The sequence below is a fragment of the Drosophila melanogaster genome, chromosome X (assembly GCF_000001215.4).
Source record: "Drosophila melanogaster chromosome X".
Taxonomy (NCBI): domain Eukaryota; kingdom Metazoa; phylum Arthropoda; class Insecta; order Diptera; family Drosophilidae; genus Drosophila; species Drosophila melanogaster.
Genome location: NC_004354.4, coordinates 9,121,092 through 9,135,813, shown reverse-complemented (window position 1 = coordinate 9,135,813; position 14,722 = coordinate 9,121,092). Strand labels below are relative to the sequence as shown.

General features: G+C 41.5%; 1 protein-coding gene across 2 annotated transcripts; it reads left to right on the top strand.

Annotated features, from left to right (window-relative positions):
* The first annotated feature begins 714 nt into the window (after positions 1 to 714).
* fend (forked end) lies at positions 715 to 13,841 on the top strand. Of its 2 annotated transcripts, none has more exons than NM_001272443.2 (4): positions 715 to 1,874; positions 8,701 to 8,748; positions 9,512 to 9,754; positions 10,160 to 13,841. In NM_001272443.2, the coding sequence occupies exons 1-4, from the start codon at positions 1,611 to 1,613 to the stop codon at positions 10,568 to 10,570; spliced, it is 966 nt and encodes a 321-aa protein (NP_001259372.1). In that variant the 5' UTR covers positions 715 to 1,610; the 3' UTR covers positions 10,571 to 13,841. The 2 variants fall into 2 exon arrangements, with proteins under 2 accessions (NP_001259372.1, NP_572528.1); NM_132300.3 differs by having other exon boundaries at positions 774 to 1,874; positions 10,160 to 12,333.
* The last annotated feature ends 881 nt before the right edge of the window (positions 13,842 to 14,722 follow it).

Below are 14,722 nucleotides of genomic sequence, written 5' to 3'. Positions count from 1 at the left end.
CGGCATTTCATATTGTTGCTATAATCAGCGGCCGCTTTGATTCATCTGCATGTCCGCAGTGGCGGACGATGAAGTGGAGTGTAGTGGAGTGGAGAGAGCAGAACCTTTGGTTTTGGCTTTATGCTCTGCCACCCCAGAATCATCAAAGAGCTAACCCGGGAGCCAGCTCCCCAGCCCCAGTCCAATCCAACCCAAGAGGCCGAGCCCAAGGCAACCGATTGCAACCTTAGCCCCACGAAAGCCAAGCCCGAACACCACCCCTACCCATTCAACCAACAACAACAACAAGAACACAAAACACCCAAAGTGGGTACTCCACACAGACTCCACTTGCAACCTGTCCAGTTCCAGTTCCGAGCATGTTCGCTGCTCGAGTTCGATGGTCGGGGTCTAATAGGAATGCTCGAGAACTAGGCCAAAAGCTAGCTAGATAGATGTCTTCTACCAGCTAAACTGAAATGAAATATTTAATTTCCCTAACAGTTGAAGTATTTCTTCAATATATAGTAATACTGCATGTTATCAACATCTTATATATTTATATTTATGTAAGGAAGAAAGCAACAAAACAAACTCTGAGTACTCGCATTTATCCAATATTTTGGGTCAGCAGGACTCGCCCTTCGCCATTCAAGCCAAATCTAGCTATAGCTAACTGGGCTGCTCGCACTGCAGTAGTTGTTGCCGCTTGTTGTAGTTGCCAGCGATGTTGCAGTTGTTGCTTTTATCTCTGTTTCGAATTCGGTTCTCGCGTGCTCTCTGTTTTCGTTGGTTTCGTTCAGAGCAGCATTAACCCTCGACGGCGACGCTCGTTTTTCGGTTGTTCGGCTCCTGAAATCGAAATTGTAATTTCGCACAGCGTATACATTAGATTTTTCATCCTTTACGTGTCGCGCGTGTGCTATTCTTGTTATTGTCCCGTCGTCGCCTTTTTTTTCGTGTGTATACTTAACAAAATCGTTACAAATAAGCATTTTTTTCACGTTTGTTACTGTTACATCTGCTTGGTAATTAAAAGCACAAAAGTCAAAGCAAATAAAGCACGTTAAAGAGAACACCGAAAAAAGAATAACAATAACAAATACAAATACAAGTAAGCTAGCTTGTTGTTGGTGTCGCGCAGCATGTGGAGTTACAGTTAACTGTAACAGTTAACGGACAGCAAAGCGGCAGGCGGAGAAAGAGGTGTGTAGGAGCAGTGGGAGAAGCACAAGGAGCAGCCGAAGCGAAAAGAGAGGTAGAGAGTAGGATTTACAGCTTCTTCGCTTCACTAAATGCAGTCGACGCTGCGATTATTATGTGCCAGCTCCAATAACAACAAACGCAGCAGCAGCAAAAAACCGCCGCAGCAGCAGCAGCAACAACAACAACAACAGCACCACCACTTGATACGAAAATAAACAAACAAAATCAATCAATTAATCAATCTGCTGAGCACACCGCTCTCCACGCCCACACACACACGCGCAACAACACAGGCACAACAACAACACACACGAGTGCAAGTCAACGCCCACGCCCATTGGAGAAAAAGGAGGGAGTGGCAGGACGACAACAAGCAAAGGAGTCGTTGGAGAAAGGAGGAGGCGAACCACGAGGACGAAGACAACATGTTCCACTCACTTGTTTTGATGGCCTGCGCCCTTGCCGCCCTCTCCGTCGCCCAGGGGGCGGGGTCCGCTCGATCCAAATCGCTGCCGTTATCGCTATCGCTATCGGTATCGGTATCCTCGTCATTGGCATCGGCATCCAGTCCAGGAGCTGCTGCTGACCCAACAGCCGCCTTCACCGTCACCGCGACCGCCCCCACCCCCGCAAGTGCTCCCTTTGCCGGCAAACAGCTAAACAGATGCCGTCAAAGTTGCTATCAGCAGGTAAGAATCCAAGTGAATACATATAACTAAGAATCCCAATTGAAGCAACAGAAACTCCAGACTCAGACTCGTTACTCGCACTGAGAACTCCGGGAACCCGAGATAAGACCTCGGATCGGATCGGATCGGATCGTATCGGATCCGTTTCGAACCCAATTCGTTTGATGGACAGTTGTATGCCCAGTTGAGGGGCCATATAACCGATAGGGCATTCGCTGTGTACACAGCGAAAAATAATATATGGCTGATATAAAGTCGGAGGATCGCTGTAGATTATGGATTGGCAAGTGCAGATTAGAGAACAGCTGGATTTCGAATAATATACGAATGGTTTTCAGGGGTGATAGCCCAATTTGAATATGGTACATGGAATATGTATGTTACATAATATGTGAATACCCACATATGAAACTTACAGTTTTCAAATCTTTATGTAACTACAGCTTTGCTTTCCATTCAACCCTTGATTCATATGTACATACATGTACATATGCATGCACACATCATTGACTTCTCTATGTAGACATGTATCTTCAAATTCTCATGTTAATTAACAATCCGTGAATTTGCATGTTTCGGTTATTTTTCATTTCCTTAAAATCGTATTTACGGGCGGCATCTGGTTTTCCTAATTTATTCATAGTTTCGAAACCGCATTCTCCAAAAATGGCCGAACGAGGCGAACGAGAATAGGGTTGGAAGAACTTCCTTGGACTTTTTGATCCATGTAAAATTTACTTTTGCCCTAATAACTTGCCCAAGATTCAGGGGCTTAAGATTCAAATACTTCACTGGAAACGCTCGAGTAAAATAGTTTTCCCAACACACAGGCACATTTCCCCCGTCACTTTTCAAGTGCATCGCTGTGCCGTCAGGTTCTTCAGCTAATGCGATTAAGATTGCCCTAATTGAGGTCGAATGTCGAATTGGCCTCCGGCTACCCGCCCCGTTTTTTCTCGCCGTGTAGGGAACAGTTGTGCCCTGGACGACACCGACCTTCGAGGTTCGGAGACGCGGACACAGAGACGTCGATGACAATGACAATGGGGTTCGGTTTTCGGGACCTGAACAACTGGAGGACTGAAAGACCTGAGGAACTCGAGAAGGCGACGTCATTTTTTATGGCCGCTCGCTGGGTCTTTTATCTTTTATCTACGGGTTGACATCGCAGCTATTGCCGCTGCTGCTTCTGTTGCCGGTTATTATTGCTGTTGTTGTTGTTGTTGTTGTCGCTTACCCTACCGCTTACCGCTCAGGTGGTCACCAGTCACCGCCGGTCGCTAGAAAGATGTCAACTGGGTGGTCGAGCATCGCTAATAGAGATCGGGAATTCAATTTGATCCGTCCATAGACAATGGCTACAAAAAAAAAAAAGACCAAAATAAATGAACAGAGCGGACATATAAAAGCCCGACAATCCCGCGCAGGAATAAAAGCTCTCGGATCGAATTTGTACAAAGCTGTCACAGATGGATGGACAGAAGTTGAGCTGAAAGGGAACCCCTTTACCTTTACCTCTTTCCGAAAATAGAGAGAGAGCAGGTGGGCAGAACAAAGGTCTCTGAAGAAGTAGAGGCAGCCAAAGGAAATACAGAAGACGAAACTTTGAGAAATCACCGCGAAAAATCTGAAACAATTGAGAAGGGGAATCCAAATGGGAATAACTTATGGCCAAGTGTTGTGCAGTGACTTTGGATTAAATACTCTATCATTTACAAAATTAGTCTTGGAAAAGGCCCACTTATCAGTTTTAAGCCAAAATAAGCCTCGAAAGCAAATGGAAATTTCCAATTAATTGAACTCACCGCAATTTCGAGGCTGGCAAGCTTGCTAAGAGCAAATAAATACACAAAACTAAAGACCCAACTAATCAATATGAATAACAAAGTTTTCCCACCAACAAATCCAAGTTGAAACTACAATCGTGTCGAACTGAATCAGAGAACTCACACCACCACCGAGAAATTTCAAAATGTAGTACGCTGAGTTGACACTTTCTTTTGTTTTTTCCCCTAAAAACAAACTTTGGATCCCCGGGGATTGGGTTTTCCCTCCGCTCCGCTGCATGTAACTGATCCCCAGCGAAATAATTTCGTATATGTATTTGTCTCCCCGATGTACGAGTATTGAAATCAAGACGCAGCGCAGAAGTAGAAGTTTCCCAAAATGATTTTACACCACCCAAGCAACCAGTTGATTTCTAAATGCGTGACTTCCTGGAACCGCGCTGATCTGTCAGCGATATCGGAAACAGAGGATGGAGTTGGGCTGACAACTGTGGACGGTTAATAAATTTCAATCAAATGAAATCAAATGAAATCAAATTTTCATATCGATTCGGTACGAGGAACTCCCCGCCAAGTGCACATGCATAAATCAAGTGGGAAAAACACAAGAGTATAAATATCATCTCCGATTTCCAAGTAAGTCGAGCTCTCTGCGGCTACACGGCATGGGACTTAGATTGGAATTGGAATTGGAGTTGGAATTGGAATTGGAATTGGGTTTTCCATTCGAGTGGGGCAAGCAATGCAGCAAGGCAACCGAGAAACCGACAAACTGATATACCGAACCGGGCAGAACGAGGCAGTCAACCCAATTGACTCCATGAGGAGTGCTCATGAGTGCTGTGGCGACACTTACAATGAAACATGGTCTGAAACTCGAGAGGCCAAAGACACTCGGACCGGACCGTCTGGGGGCACTCGAGATCGTTCTAGGGAAACGCTACAATGCCACATCCAGTACGACCAAGTCCAAATATAGAGCCAAAGTTTATTGATTTAATGCGAGAGCACACGGCAGCAATTTGTCCACATATTCATATATACATACATATGTATGTACATATGTAGTTCGGTAGCACATTGATATCATCACAAGAATTATCCATCCAGTCGCCTAAATATAATGTGAAACCCCATAGCCATGACTAATCTGGTTACTCAGAATAAGTGTATATCCAATCATATATATACAATATAATATATGAAATATGTAGCCATCGTTTACCAAAAATGACAAGTTCATTTACATCATACATAACATAAGTTAATCTTCACTGATTATTCAGACTGAAATGGCAGATGTTCGCTCTAATATTTCCAGCACTCACTCACTTTCTTGTTTCGCTTTAAATGTGCCTAGGCTTTTCGGCTTTAGTGTTATGCCAATCTTTGTTGATTATTTAGTCCGAAATTGCAGATTTCAGGCACGAAATACTTAAGCTTTCGCCTGTGTGCTGTCTGCATTCCTGATCACCGTCATCATCTCCATCCGATATGCCCTTTGAAGTTCGCTCAAGAGTTTTGGTTGGGATGCTGCTGGGTGGATATGGGTGTAAGAGATGGATGGTTGGGTTGGTGGTGGTCGAGGTGGTGGAGGCGGTGGTGGTGCTGATGGTAATACAGGATGCCTCGCCTCGCCTCGCAGAAAGTCAAAAGTTCTTAGGGGTTGCAGGCTGGGCTAATTTCATGCTCGGTTCGCAGGACTAACTGGAACTAATCCACCCATCCATTCATCCGTCCATCCAGCCATCCAACCATCCAACCCCCAAAACTGAGAATCGGTTACTGAGAACAGGAGAATCCAAAGAACGGGGAATGCGATTCCGAATCCGAATGCGAATGCGTTGCTCAATCAGCGCCAAATTAACACCATGAAAGACTTTTCCTCCTTCACTTTGGATATGTGCTGGGTGGTTGGGTGGTTGGGCGTTTGGGCAGTTGGGTGTGTGTTAGATGGGTGGTGCGATGGGTGCTCGGTTGCTCCAGTTGGCTGGGTGGCATTCGGCACTTTTTTTGTTCCGGGTGCTGCGGTGGCCGGAAGATTCGATCTTGATGTATATGCAAGGCACGTAGTTTGGCCGCTGCTGGTGGTGGAATCATCGAATATATCTACGTATCTACGTATCTGCGTACGTGTCTCATAAAATCCGCTCAAAAAAACTGACTGACTGACCCAACTTTGGTAATTTATGTGGCCAAAACGGAGTCATGTGCCCATGGTTCCCACACTTGTCGAAAGAAAAACTAGTTCAATAACTCAACAAAGTAAAGCATCTATAGAAGGAAAGTTGTACTATAATACTAATAGAACCATTAGAAATAACAGAATAATAATGCATTTAAAGCCATATTGTTTTAATAGTAACACAAAAATCGTATTAACTATAACCCTGTCGAAAATAGGCAAATAGAGAGTACAAATTGCTGGATTTACTGTCGCTTACCTGCGTTGGGAAAAATCTTGTTTTTCCCCACACATATGCATTGCGCACATGCGAACATCAAAGGGAATTTTCATAGTCTTAGGTGGGAGTTTTGACACTTTTCTTCAAGTGCATTTGTGCCGAGGGTGTGAAATGCCAGGGCAATTGCATGTAAAAGTTGTCGCTGCCTGCGTTTAATTTATATGGCCCAGACACATTTTCGGCCAGGTAGTAGGCAGTAAGGACTTCTTCAGACTTCAGACTGTGGAAAGTGGGAAAAATGCGTGGAACTGTGGAACTCGGGGGGAAGTGGTAAAAGGGAAAATCGAGGAAAGATTTGCCAGTTCAGCGTTTTCATTCAGTCATTCGGTCATTCATTCGTTTATTCATTCATTCTGAACGCCTTATTGTTGTTACTTATCGCCCAAGTTGTTTCAGGTTCAGGCCCTCATTCGCATCCACATCCATATCCTCGTCCTCATTCTCATTCCTTGTCCACAAATTCAGTTGGAAACGGAATCCTCCCCTCATCAACTACATCGTCTACATCTTCAGAGGCCAAAAATTCAATTGAGCGGAAAATATGTTGTCTTTGCGATTTTCCTTTTGGCATTCGTCGTTTTTATCTGCCACAACTGCTTGGTTTTGGTCCTGCTCCTCCTGCCACTCCTGTTCCTCCTGCTCATTTTCCCTTTCCGTTTTCCCGGATTTTACTGATTTTCCTGCCTTATTGTGTAATGATGACAAAGTGCCGCCGTCAAAGTTGGCCCAAAAGGTGATGGCAGCCATTGTCCGTCGGATTTTTCCTTTCCTTTGCCCAGAATGATGGATGATCGATCCAGAGCTGCAAGTAGTTGCCGTGCTATACATTTGCACAAAAGTACGGATGCATTTAAGGGCTTAGTGAGCTGGATGTGCTGGATAGCATCGGTGTGGCAGTGGCTTAAGGTTGCCAAGGAGGAGCGATTGAGCCAGCGAGATAGTAACGAAAATAGCTTTAGTTTCGAAATATATAAAAAAAAACGATTTAGCTGCACGAGAAGGAGTATTAGATCGTTAGCCCGATTAAGAATGGTTAATTGTTTGAGAAAAGAAGCTTGACTTTATTTTATATTATAAACCCATTTCATTAAAATTGAATATTAGACAAAAACCCTATGAGTTAAAGTTGCTCACGAAGCTAGTCGAATGTCAATTAAGCGATTATAATAGGTTGCTTATTGTGATAAGGCTTAATTTGACACATGTTCATGTTAAACAAACATTAAGGTGCAAGTGTTGGCAGCTATTATTATTAATATTGATTTTTACTAAAGCCAACCGGGCAATATGTTAAATGTGTGCTGGCTTAGCAAGTTTGGTTTATTAAGTAAAATAAAAAATTAGAGAATCTCACATTTTACGTGAATAACTTGATAAAAATCAAGCAAACATTTCAATCGTGGACCCATAATTAACTAGTATAACGAATCGGGTGAGACTGTAGATAAAGATTTTATAAATTTGATGCCGGCGAATGCAATAATCATAAATCTGGCTTGCAGCGAACATTAGGGTTACTTAACTTAGCCCAACCCTCCCCGAAATCGAAATCCGAAACCGAAAACGAATGCCCAATGAATTGAGAACTGGTATGGGAATCGCCTCGTTTGATTTTTTTAATATTGTAAATTTCGAGTCATAACAATTTGTCACGCACCCATCTCTAATCGCTGTCGACTGGCTCGTTCCCATTGCCATTCCCATTTCCTCATTCATCTGTCTGTTTCTCTGCCTGCTCATTCATAAAAGGACTGCGGACAGACGTCAAAGAAGCAGGAGGAGGAGTTGGGGTGGGGTTACTGGTCCTAGGTCCTAAGTCCTAAGTCCTAAGTCCTGTGTCCTGTGTCCTGCGCCCCGCTACTCCGTACTGCCCGCTGTTCCATTTTGTTGCGTTCAGTTCAGCTGTTTTGAGACTAAGGCGACAGTTGACAAAGGCTAAGCAGGCAGTCCGGTTTGATCCCGATCCTCCTGCTTTCTTTATCTCTCTCTCTCTCGCTCTATCATCCGCATGCTCATCCTCATCGTCCTGTCACGGCAATCCTCCTCATTATCCTCATTGCCGGCAGCGTGAAATTTTCAATTCGCCATAGACGAACACAAACGTTTGTGGTCATTTACTTGCGCACAGAAACGGCCAGAAGAATAGCAAACGGATTAGCAAAATTGCCCAAAACAACTAAACAATTAGGCAAAGCGTGCGATTTTCCATCACTTAATGGTACTATTGATTTCAATATTGGGATTAGTTTATGCTGGAAACTGCAGTGTGAAACTCCTCGTTCAGGCTTCATTGCGTTAAAGTACTATTTTCCTGACCGCTCCTGTCTATCTACATAGACTTTCTTTTTTTTTTGCCGCCTGCCTGGCTTGCCTTTTTATTACGAGTTACAAATTTGCGTCTATTGTTAGGGGCCATGAGATTGGTAAAAGGGGGGTAGGGAGGCTGCTGATGACTCCTTGTTGTTTGTCCTGGCAGCCCCGGGGTCTTGGGCCTGATTACTTTTTGCTAGCTTACTTAAAATTCGATTAGGCCACGCCCACTAACTAACTTTGTCCTATCGTCTCTGCTTGCAGCTTTCCAAGGACTGGCATTATTGTAAGGATTCCGTTGATTGCACAAACGTAAGTATCTCCCATTCATGTTTGTCTTTTGTGCGACAGCCTAACGATGTCATTAACCCATTAATGCCGGCTCAAAACAGCCAAAAAAGAAAAAAACGCCGGAATTCTCAGCAGTCCACTTCGTATAGTTTAACTGAATTATAATCTAATGATAATTCAGTGGAAATGTGATGAGCATTTGATCAAATCACAAACAAATCCCTCAAGTTTTTATGTCTATCGTAAAAAATCCCTTAAATTTAAATCATTTTCATTGCAAGCATTCAACTTTATTTGCCATACCGACTTAAATTTTTGTTAGAAATTTTTGGCAATTTTGTAAAATTTCTCTGGAGAAGCATCTTTTTAAATGCCCGAAATTAAATCTACATTTATTATCGCAAGCCGGCTGAAAAAAGGGTTGTGTTCCTGTGTTGCCTTTGCCACTGCCAAATTGTCGTGCGTAAACATTTTTAGGCACTTACACGGCAAGAACATGAATTATGCCAAACGAAAGCAGCCAGGCTTAATGGGTTAAACGTTGTCGCCCGGGGGCGAAAAGTGGCAACTCGAAGGATGAACAAATTTCATTGCCTACCTGCGGGCGCGTCACATAATTACAAGAAATAATTGACAAATAGCTAACTTTACCCTCCTTTCTCTTCACCTTCTCCATCTTTTTTCAACCTTATCCAACCTTACCGTTTCGTGTCCTGCCTGGGGCGTTGTCCTTGTGCTCCACCGCATCGTTGGCAATCCACGAATCCTGTACACATCACCACAGTGCTGCCAAAAGCTGGTGGCACCATTCGAGTTGCGTATCCTGAAGGCCCAGCGCCAGGAGTCGCTCGTCCTAACGGACATCGGCTGGGATGAGATGATAGCGAATGCCTCGCGCCAGTGCCTCATCACCTGGGAAGTGTCCGGCGGCGGGCTCATCGGCAATCTGCTAACGGACACCGCACGGGCGGAACTCTCCTTGTGGCCGGACACCGTCTACAACATCCAGGTCAAGTGCAAGCACAAGGTGAGTCCTTTCAATTAGATTGATATCTTGTGATAAGAAGTGCATGGGACTAAGTTAAGCACTAGGTTTAATAGTTAATATCTTACTATTGTTGAGTATATATTTATATTTAATATCTTTATTTGATGGTAAATGGTAGTAATGATGCGGCTAAATAAAAGAAATTTTACTCGAAACTAGTTTAAACTAAGGATTAACTCAATGCGGTTTAAGTATGCAAGATGCTTTCTTATCTACAACTTCTTATCTAATCTATTAAGAGATTTCTGGCACAAACAAAGCGAAAGAGTTTTTATGCTTATGCTTATAGAGTTAAGAAGAAATTATCTTTAAAGTAGTCTATTACGTACTTCAACATCCATTGACTATATACTTATATGCTTTCTTCCGATTTCAATTGAATAGCTCACGGGTCTGATGCGACGTTCGATCAAGCTAAATGTGGACACCAGCCAGTTGGTGGGCACAACAACGACCACGACGACCAGTAAATCGAGTATCCAGCGGCAGCATTTGGAGCAGCCAGTGGATCATACTGATGCCTTGGAGCACTCGCAGCACATTCGCATCCCGCGGCCCACGGATCGTGTGTATATAATCAGTGCACTGCCCACGCCCAGCGAACTGGGCGGTGTGGTTTATCCGGCCTTCGGGGCGCTGGCCTTCTTCCTGGCCCTGCTGGTCATGTTCCTCTTCCTGCGTCCGCAGCGCAAGCGATTCCCTCTGGATGCGGACAGTGCGGACACGGCAACGTTGATAGGTCGCAGTTCGAGCAGCTCGAGGAACTCAATGGACGCCTCTACGCTGCATGTCTAAGGCGGAGGTTGCCCGGAGAACTTGTAGTCGTATATATATAGATGTCTGACTATGTGATATTCTGCACCCCAAAAACAAAAAAAAAAAAACAAACAAACAAAAACAAAAACAAATGAACAAAGGACGCGAAGAGAACTGTGTACATACCCCTTGCCGCGTTAGTTGGTCCTTTCCTATCCAAAATATTAAATCCTGGATTTTGATTCGATATGATAGATAAGATTTGGAATCGAATCGATTCGAATCGAATTGAATTGAATTGGAGAGTCAAGCAAATTTCGCTCAACTAAGTTAAGTTTTATCCTCTGCCATTCGTAGATCCCAATGCCAAACCAGCGCAGTCATATACATATACACGCATGATTAACATACATACATAGCTCTATATACATATACATATACCAACTATATTATACATTTAGCGCATTTACTATATACATACATATACATATATCATAGTTATACAAGCAGGAGCAGCTAGAGATCAAGATAAAGATACAGATGCAGATACGTTTACGGTTATGGTTACGGATACAAATATATATATATATACTATATTATTATATACTATATATATTATATTATATTATATTATATAATAGACTAGGGGCCAGCGGCCAACCAACTACATACACCAAACTAAATGCAACAAATTGCTACAAATTTTTTGTCAATCGTCGTCGCTTGCTTGCAAACATACAAACAATATAAATTTGTTTTTATCTCAGGTTAAAAACAAATAAATACCAATTAATACAAATACAAAATATCATGCATCTCTTTTCCATTTTTCGTCGTCTTAAAACTTAAATCGAAACATAGTGCATAAAAAGCAAAACGAAAAGAAAAAAAGGAATTACAAATTAACAAAAAAAAAAAAACGCAACTTAAATCAGAAGTAAATATTTTTCAAAATTTTTAAATGTTTATACCTAGACAAACTCAATTGAATTAACAACAAAGTAAACTATTATAAATGACTTACTGTACTTGAGCATGTAAAAACAAAGTAACAAAGTAACTAAACTAAACTAAACTGAACTAAACTATGGTTAATGGTTAATACGGTTAATTAAAGATCTAAGCTGAGAAATTATAACTTCGCTACGCAAAATGCCTGTACATATTTTAGCCCTAATTTATTTATATTTAAACAATCCATTGTTTTGTTAACCTATGATTTTAAGGATATGGAACGTTTTCCTGGGGCAAGAAGAAATGGTGTGTCTACCAACCTGAGGGAATGTTTTACTTAAAGTTTCAAAGAGAGAGAGAGAGCGAACAACCTAATCTAATTAATGGATTGTTCCTGCTTTTGATGAAACATAAGTTTCGGATGTTTTTAGTGTCTGCTCCAATGGTTGTAGTTACAATTAGTAAATTTCGATCAAATCAAAAAAAAAAAAAAAAAGAAAAAAACCAATCTTCTTTCCCCAAAATGGAATCTCCGGAGTGATGAGAACCTTGTGTAGTGTGAACCCATTGCCATATAAAATGCAGTCCTAGTTTAATTTTAGTTAGTTTAGTTAAGCGATCCAAATGTGTTACCTCTTATATTTTTTTTTTTATTTTTTTTTTGTGCGGCGGACTAAATACGAAATATGCCAATCACATTTTAGATATATACATATATATGTATATATATTTATATATACTGTGTATGAATAAATTCGGACGAGAAGGATGGTAGCGGATGTGCGGCACCCTTTCAACATTTATCCTTTATTCGTTTATTATGTAAATATAATTTGATTTGTTATTGCAGCTCATTTTTGGCTACTTTTATTTGTTGCGGGTTGGCATGGGAATATATGTATACATTTATGCACACTATATACATATATATACCCCCTCTTTGTAATCAAAAAACTAAGCCATCGATTTTTGTGGCTCCCCTGTCTTCTGTTCCCTCCCTCCTCCTCTTCCTCCTCATCCTCGCACTTATCATATAAATTAGAGTTGGGATATGCAAATGCATTCCATGGAACGAGGGGGTTGATTGTGTAAAGGGGTCTCGTCGGTGTCGATTATGAGAAACTTCTTCTTTGGCTAGATGAAATGGAAAAATTCCTTTGCCGCGGCCAAAAAAAGTATTCTCTAAAGAATTTCCGATTAAACTTTTCCTTTCCTCGCCGCTTTTCTGCGAAAAACTCTCTTTTCGTCGGCTTGGGAAACTTTTTCGTTTGCCTCTCTGCTGCTTTCAAAATTTTTTTTTGAAATTTTTTTTTTTTTACTTTTTTAATTTAATATTTTTTTTTGTGTTAGCCTTTCGTGTGTTTTTTTGGATTAGCAAAAAGGGGGTTGGCTTTGGTGGCCACTTGGCTGCCATTAGATCCGTATCCCCATCATCCCCCTTTTGATTCAGCTGTTGTTTGCTCAGCCACTTCAGCATCACCCCCCCGCTCCACCTCGCACTCCACATTCTCAAGCACTTTTTATAAACCAAATTAAATTTATATGCCCCTACAGCTAAAGCAGCCCCCCGCAGCACCCGCTCCCCCAAGTTCTCCTCTTAACCCATGCTCGCCTGCCGATGTCTGTGTTGTTTTTTTTGTTTTTTGTGGGCCAAGCCAATCCCAGGCTCTCGACGCTGTCAACTGCCAATTAGCTGAGCATTTTTCAACATTTTAAATTGTCTTCCCAGAGTGCGTGGTGCCCCAGCCCATTTCCGAAGGGGTCTCTTCCAAGGCGGGGGGATTAGGTCTGGGCGACACTTGAGTGAGACGTCCGAGCGATTTTGCTTTTATAACCCGAATACCCATTGGGGAAACATGGGGCATGTCCACTGGCAATACCCCTCTTGGTGGAATAGTCGAGCATGATCTGAATATCTTTTGTTTTTTTCTTATTTTTTTTCTTATTTGGGTTTTCCTGTACTTGAAGCTCCATGCCTTTGTTTCCAACTACTCAACTAAACTCTTCCAAATAAATACATATATTTAAAGCGTATATTGAATATTCTTTAGTGAAAAACAAAGAATACAACTTAAGTGTGGACTGAAAAACGTGTTAAACTTCGATTCCTTTGAATGTACATTTCAATCTTTTCCTATTTTTTATATCACTTATTTCGGAATGTTTTCAAATGAATGTATAAAAACAAATATATAAAATTAGCTGTACGTATTTATAACCAATACAAATGTTAATTGATAAAGAAAACATTTTGAACTTAGAACAAAAACAAGCATAACCAAATAAACTTCTTCCTGATAAGCTAAGCGTATTTATATATATAAATATCAAAAATATATGAAAATATATAGAATACTTTGTTATTTTTATTTGCTTTTTTTAATAACTGATAAATACTTGAACTTTGAATTAAGTGAAGCATGTTATGAAATAAAGATAATGATAATCGTTTCTCAAAACATTTTTTCACTTAACAGTTTTTGCTGCAATCAAAACGATTTTTGTTGCATCTCTTGATCAAAGACAAATTTCTAATGTTAACAAATTGTGACTAAGTAAATTTCCATATATAAAATATTTAAGAATCCAAAGTGCTTTGTTTCATTTTTTCCTAACATGTGAGAAATAATCAGAATCCACTTGGAGGCGACGCACTTCCAATTAGGCGTCCAATTGGACTACCAATTGCTTTTGATCTTGCCGGTGAGAAATTAGAGGGTAGCAGTGGTGCGAGAGCATTGCACTTTCGCTCGCTTGCGCTGTTTGTTTTAGTTGTTGCTTTTGTTGTTCGGCTGTCAGTTGTGCAGCGCGTGCTTCATTTATCAAAAAGCAATTACAATGTTATTTCGATAAAGATGCTCCAATGCTCCCAATGGACACGCCCACACTCACGCCCCCGCCTCTCCATACACACACAGGCACACCCAAACAAACAAATACAAAAGAAATGAAATTTAGCGGGAGAGAGAGCAAGAAAGCAGAAGAAGAGCACAAGGAGTGGGGCCCACCTGCCAAATCCAAATCATTTGCCAAAATTCACCTCTCTCTTTCCGCTTAACCCTTAGCCACCACCACCCTTAACCCCCACTCTGGCCCCAACCTTGTTGGGCTTTTTGATTTTTATTTTGTAATATAAATTATCAAACAAACAAGAGTAAGCAAGAAGGCAACCAAAAAAAAAAAAACGCTATGAAAACAAAAGCAATTACAGCTGATGTCAAAATAGTAGCAGTGGGA

Coding starts and splice junctions, on each gene's coding strand:
- fend (NM_001272443.2), top strand. CDS start 1,611: ATGTTCCACTCACTTGTTTTGATGGCCTGCGCCCTTGCCGCCCTCTCC. Junction 1,875..8,700: donor GTCAAAGTTGCTATCAGCAG/GTAAGAATCCAA, acceptor CTCTGCTTGCAG/CTTTCCAAGGACTGGCATTA. Junction 9,755..10,159: donor AGGTCAAGTGCAAGCACAAG/GTGAGTCCTTTC, acceptor TCAATTGAATAG/CTCACGGGTCTGATGCGACG.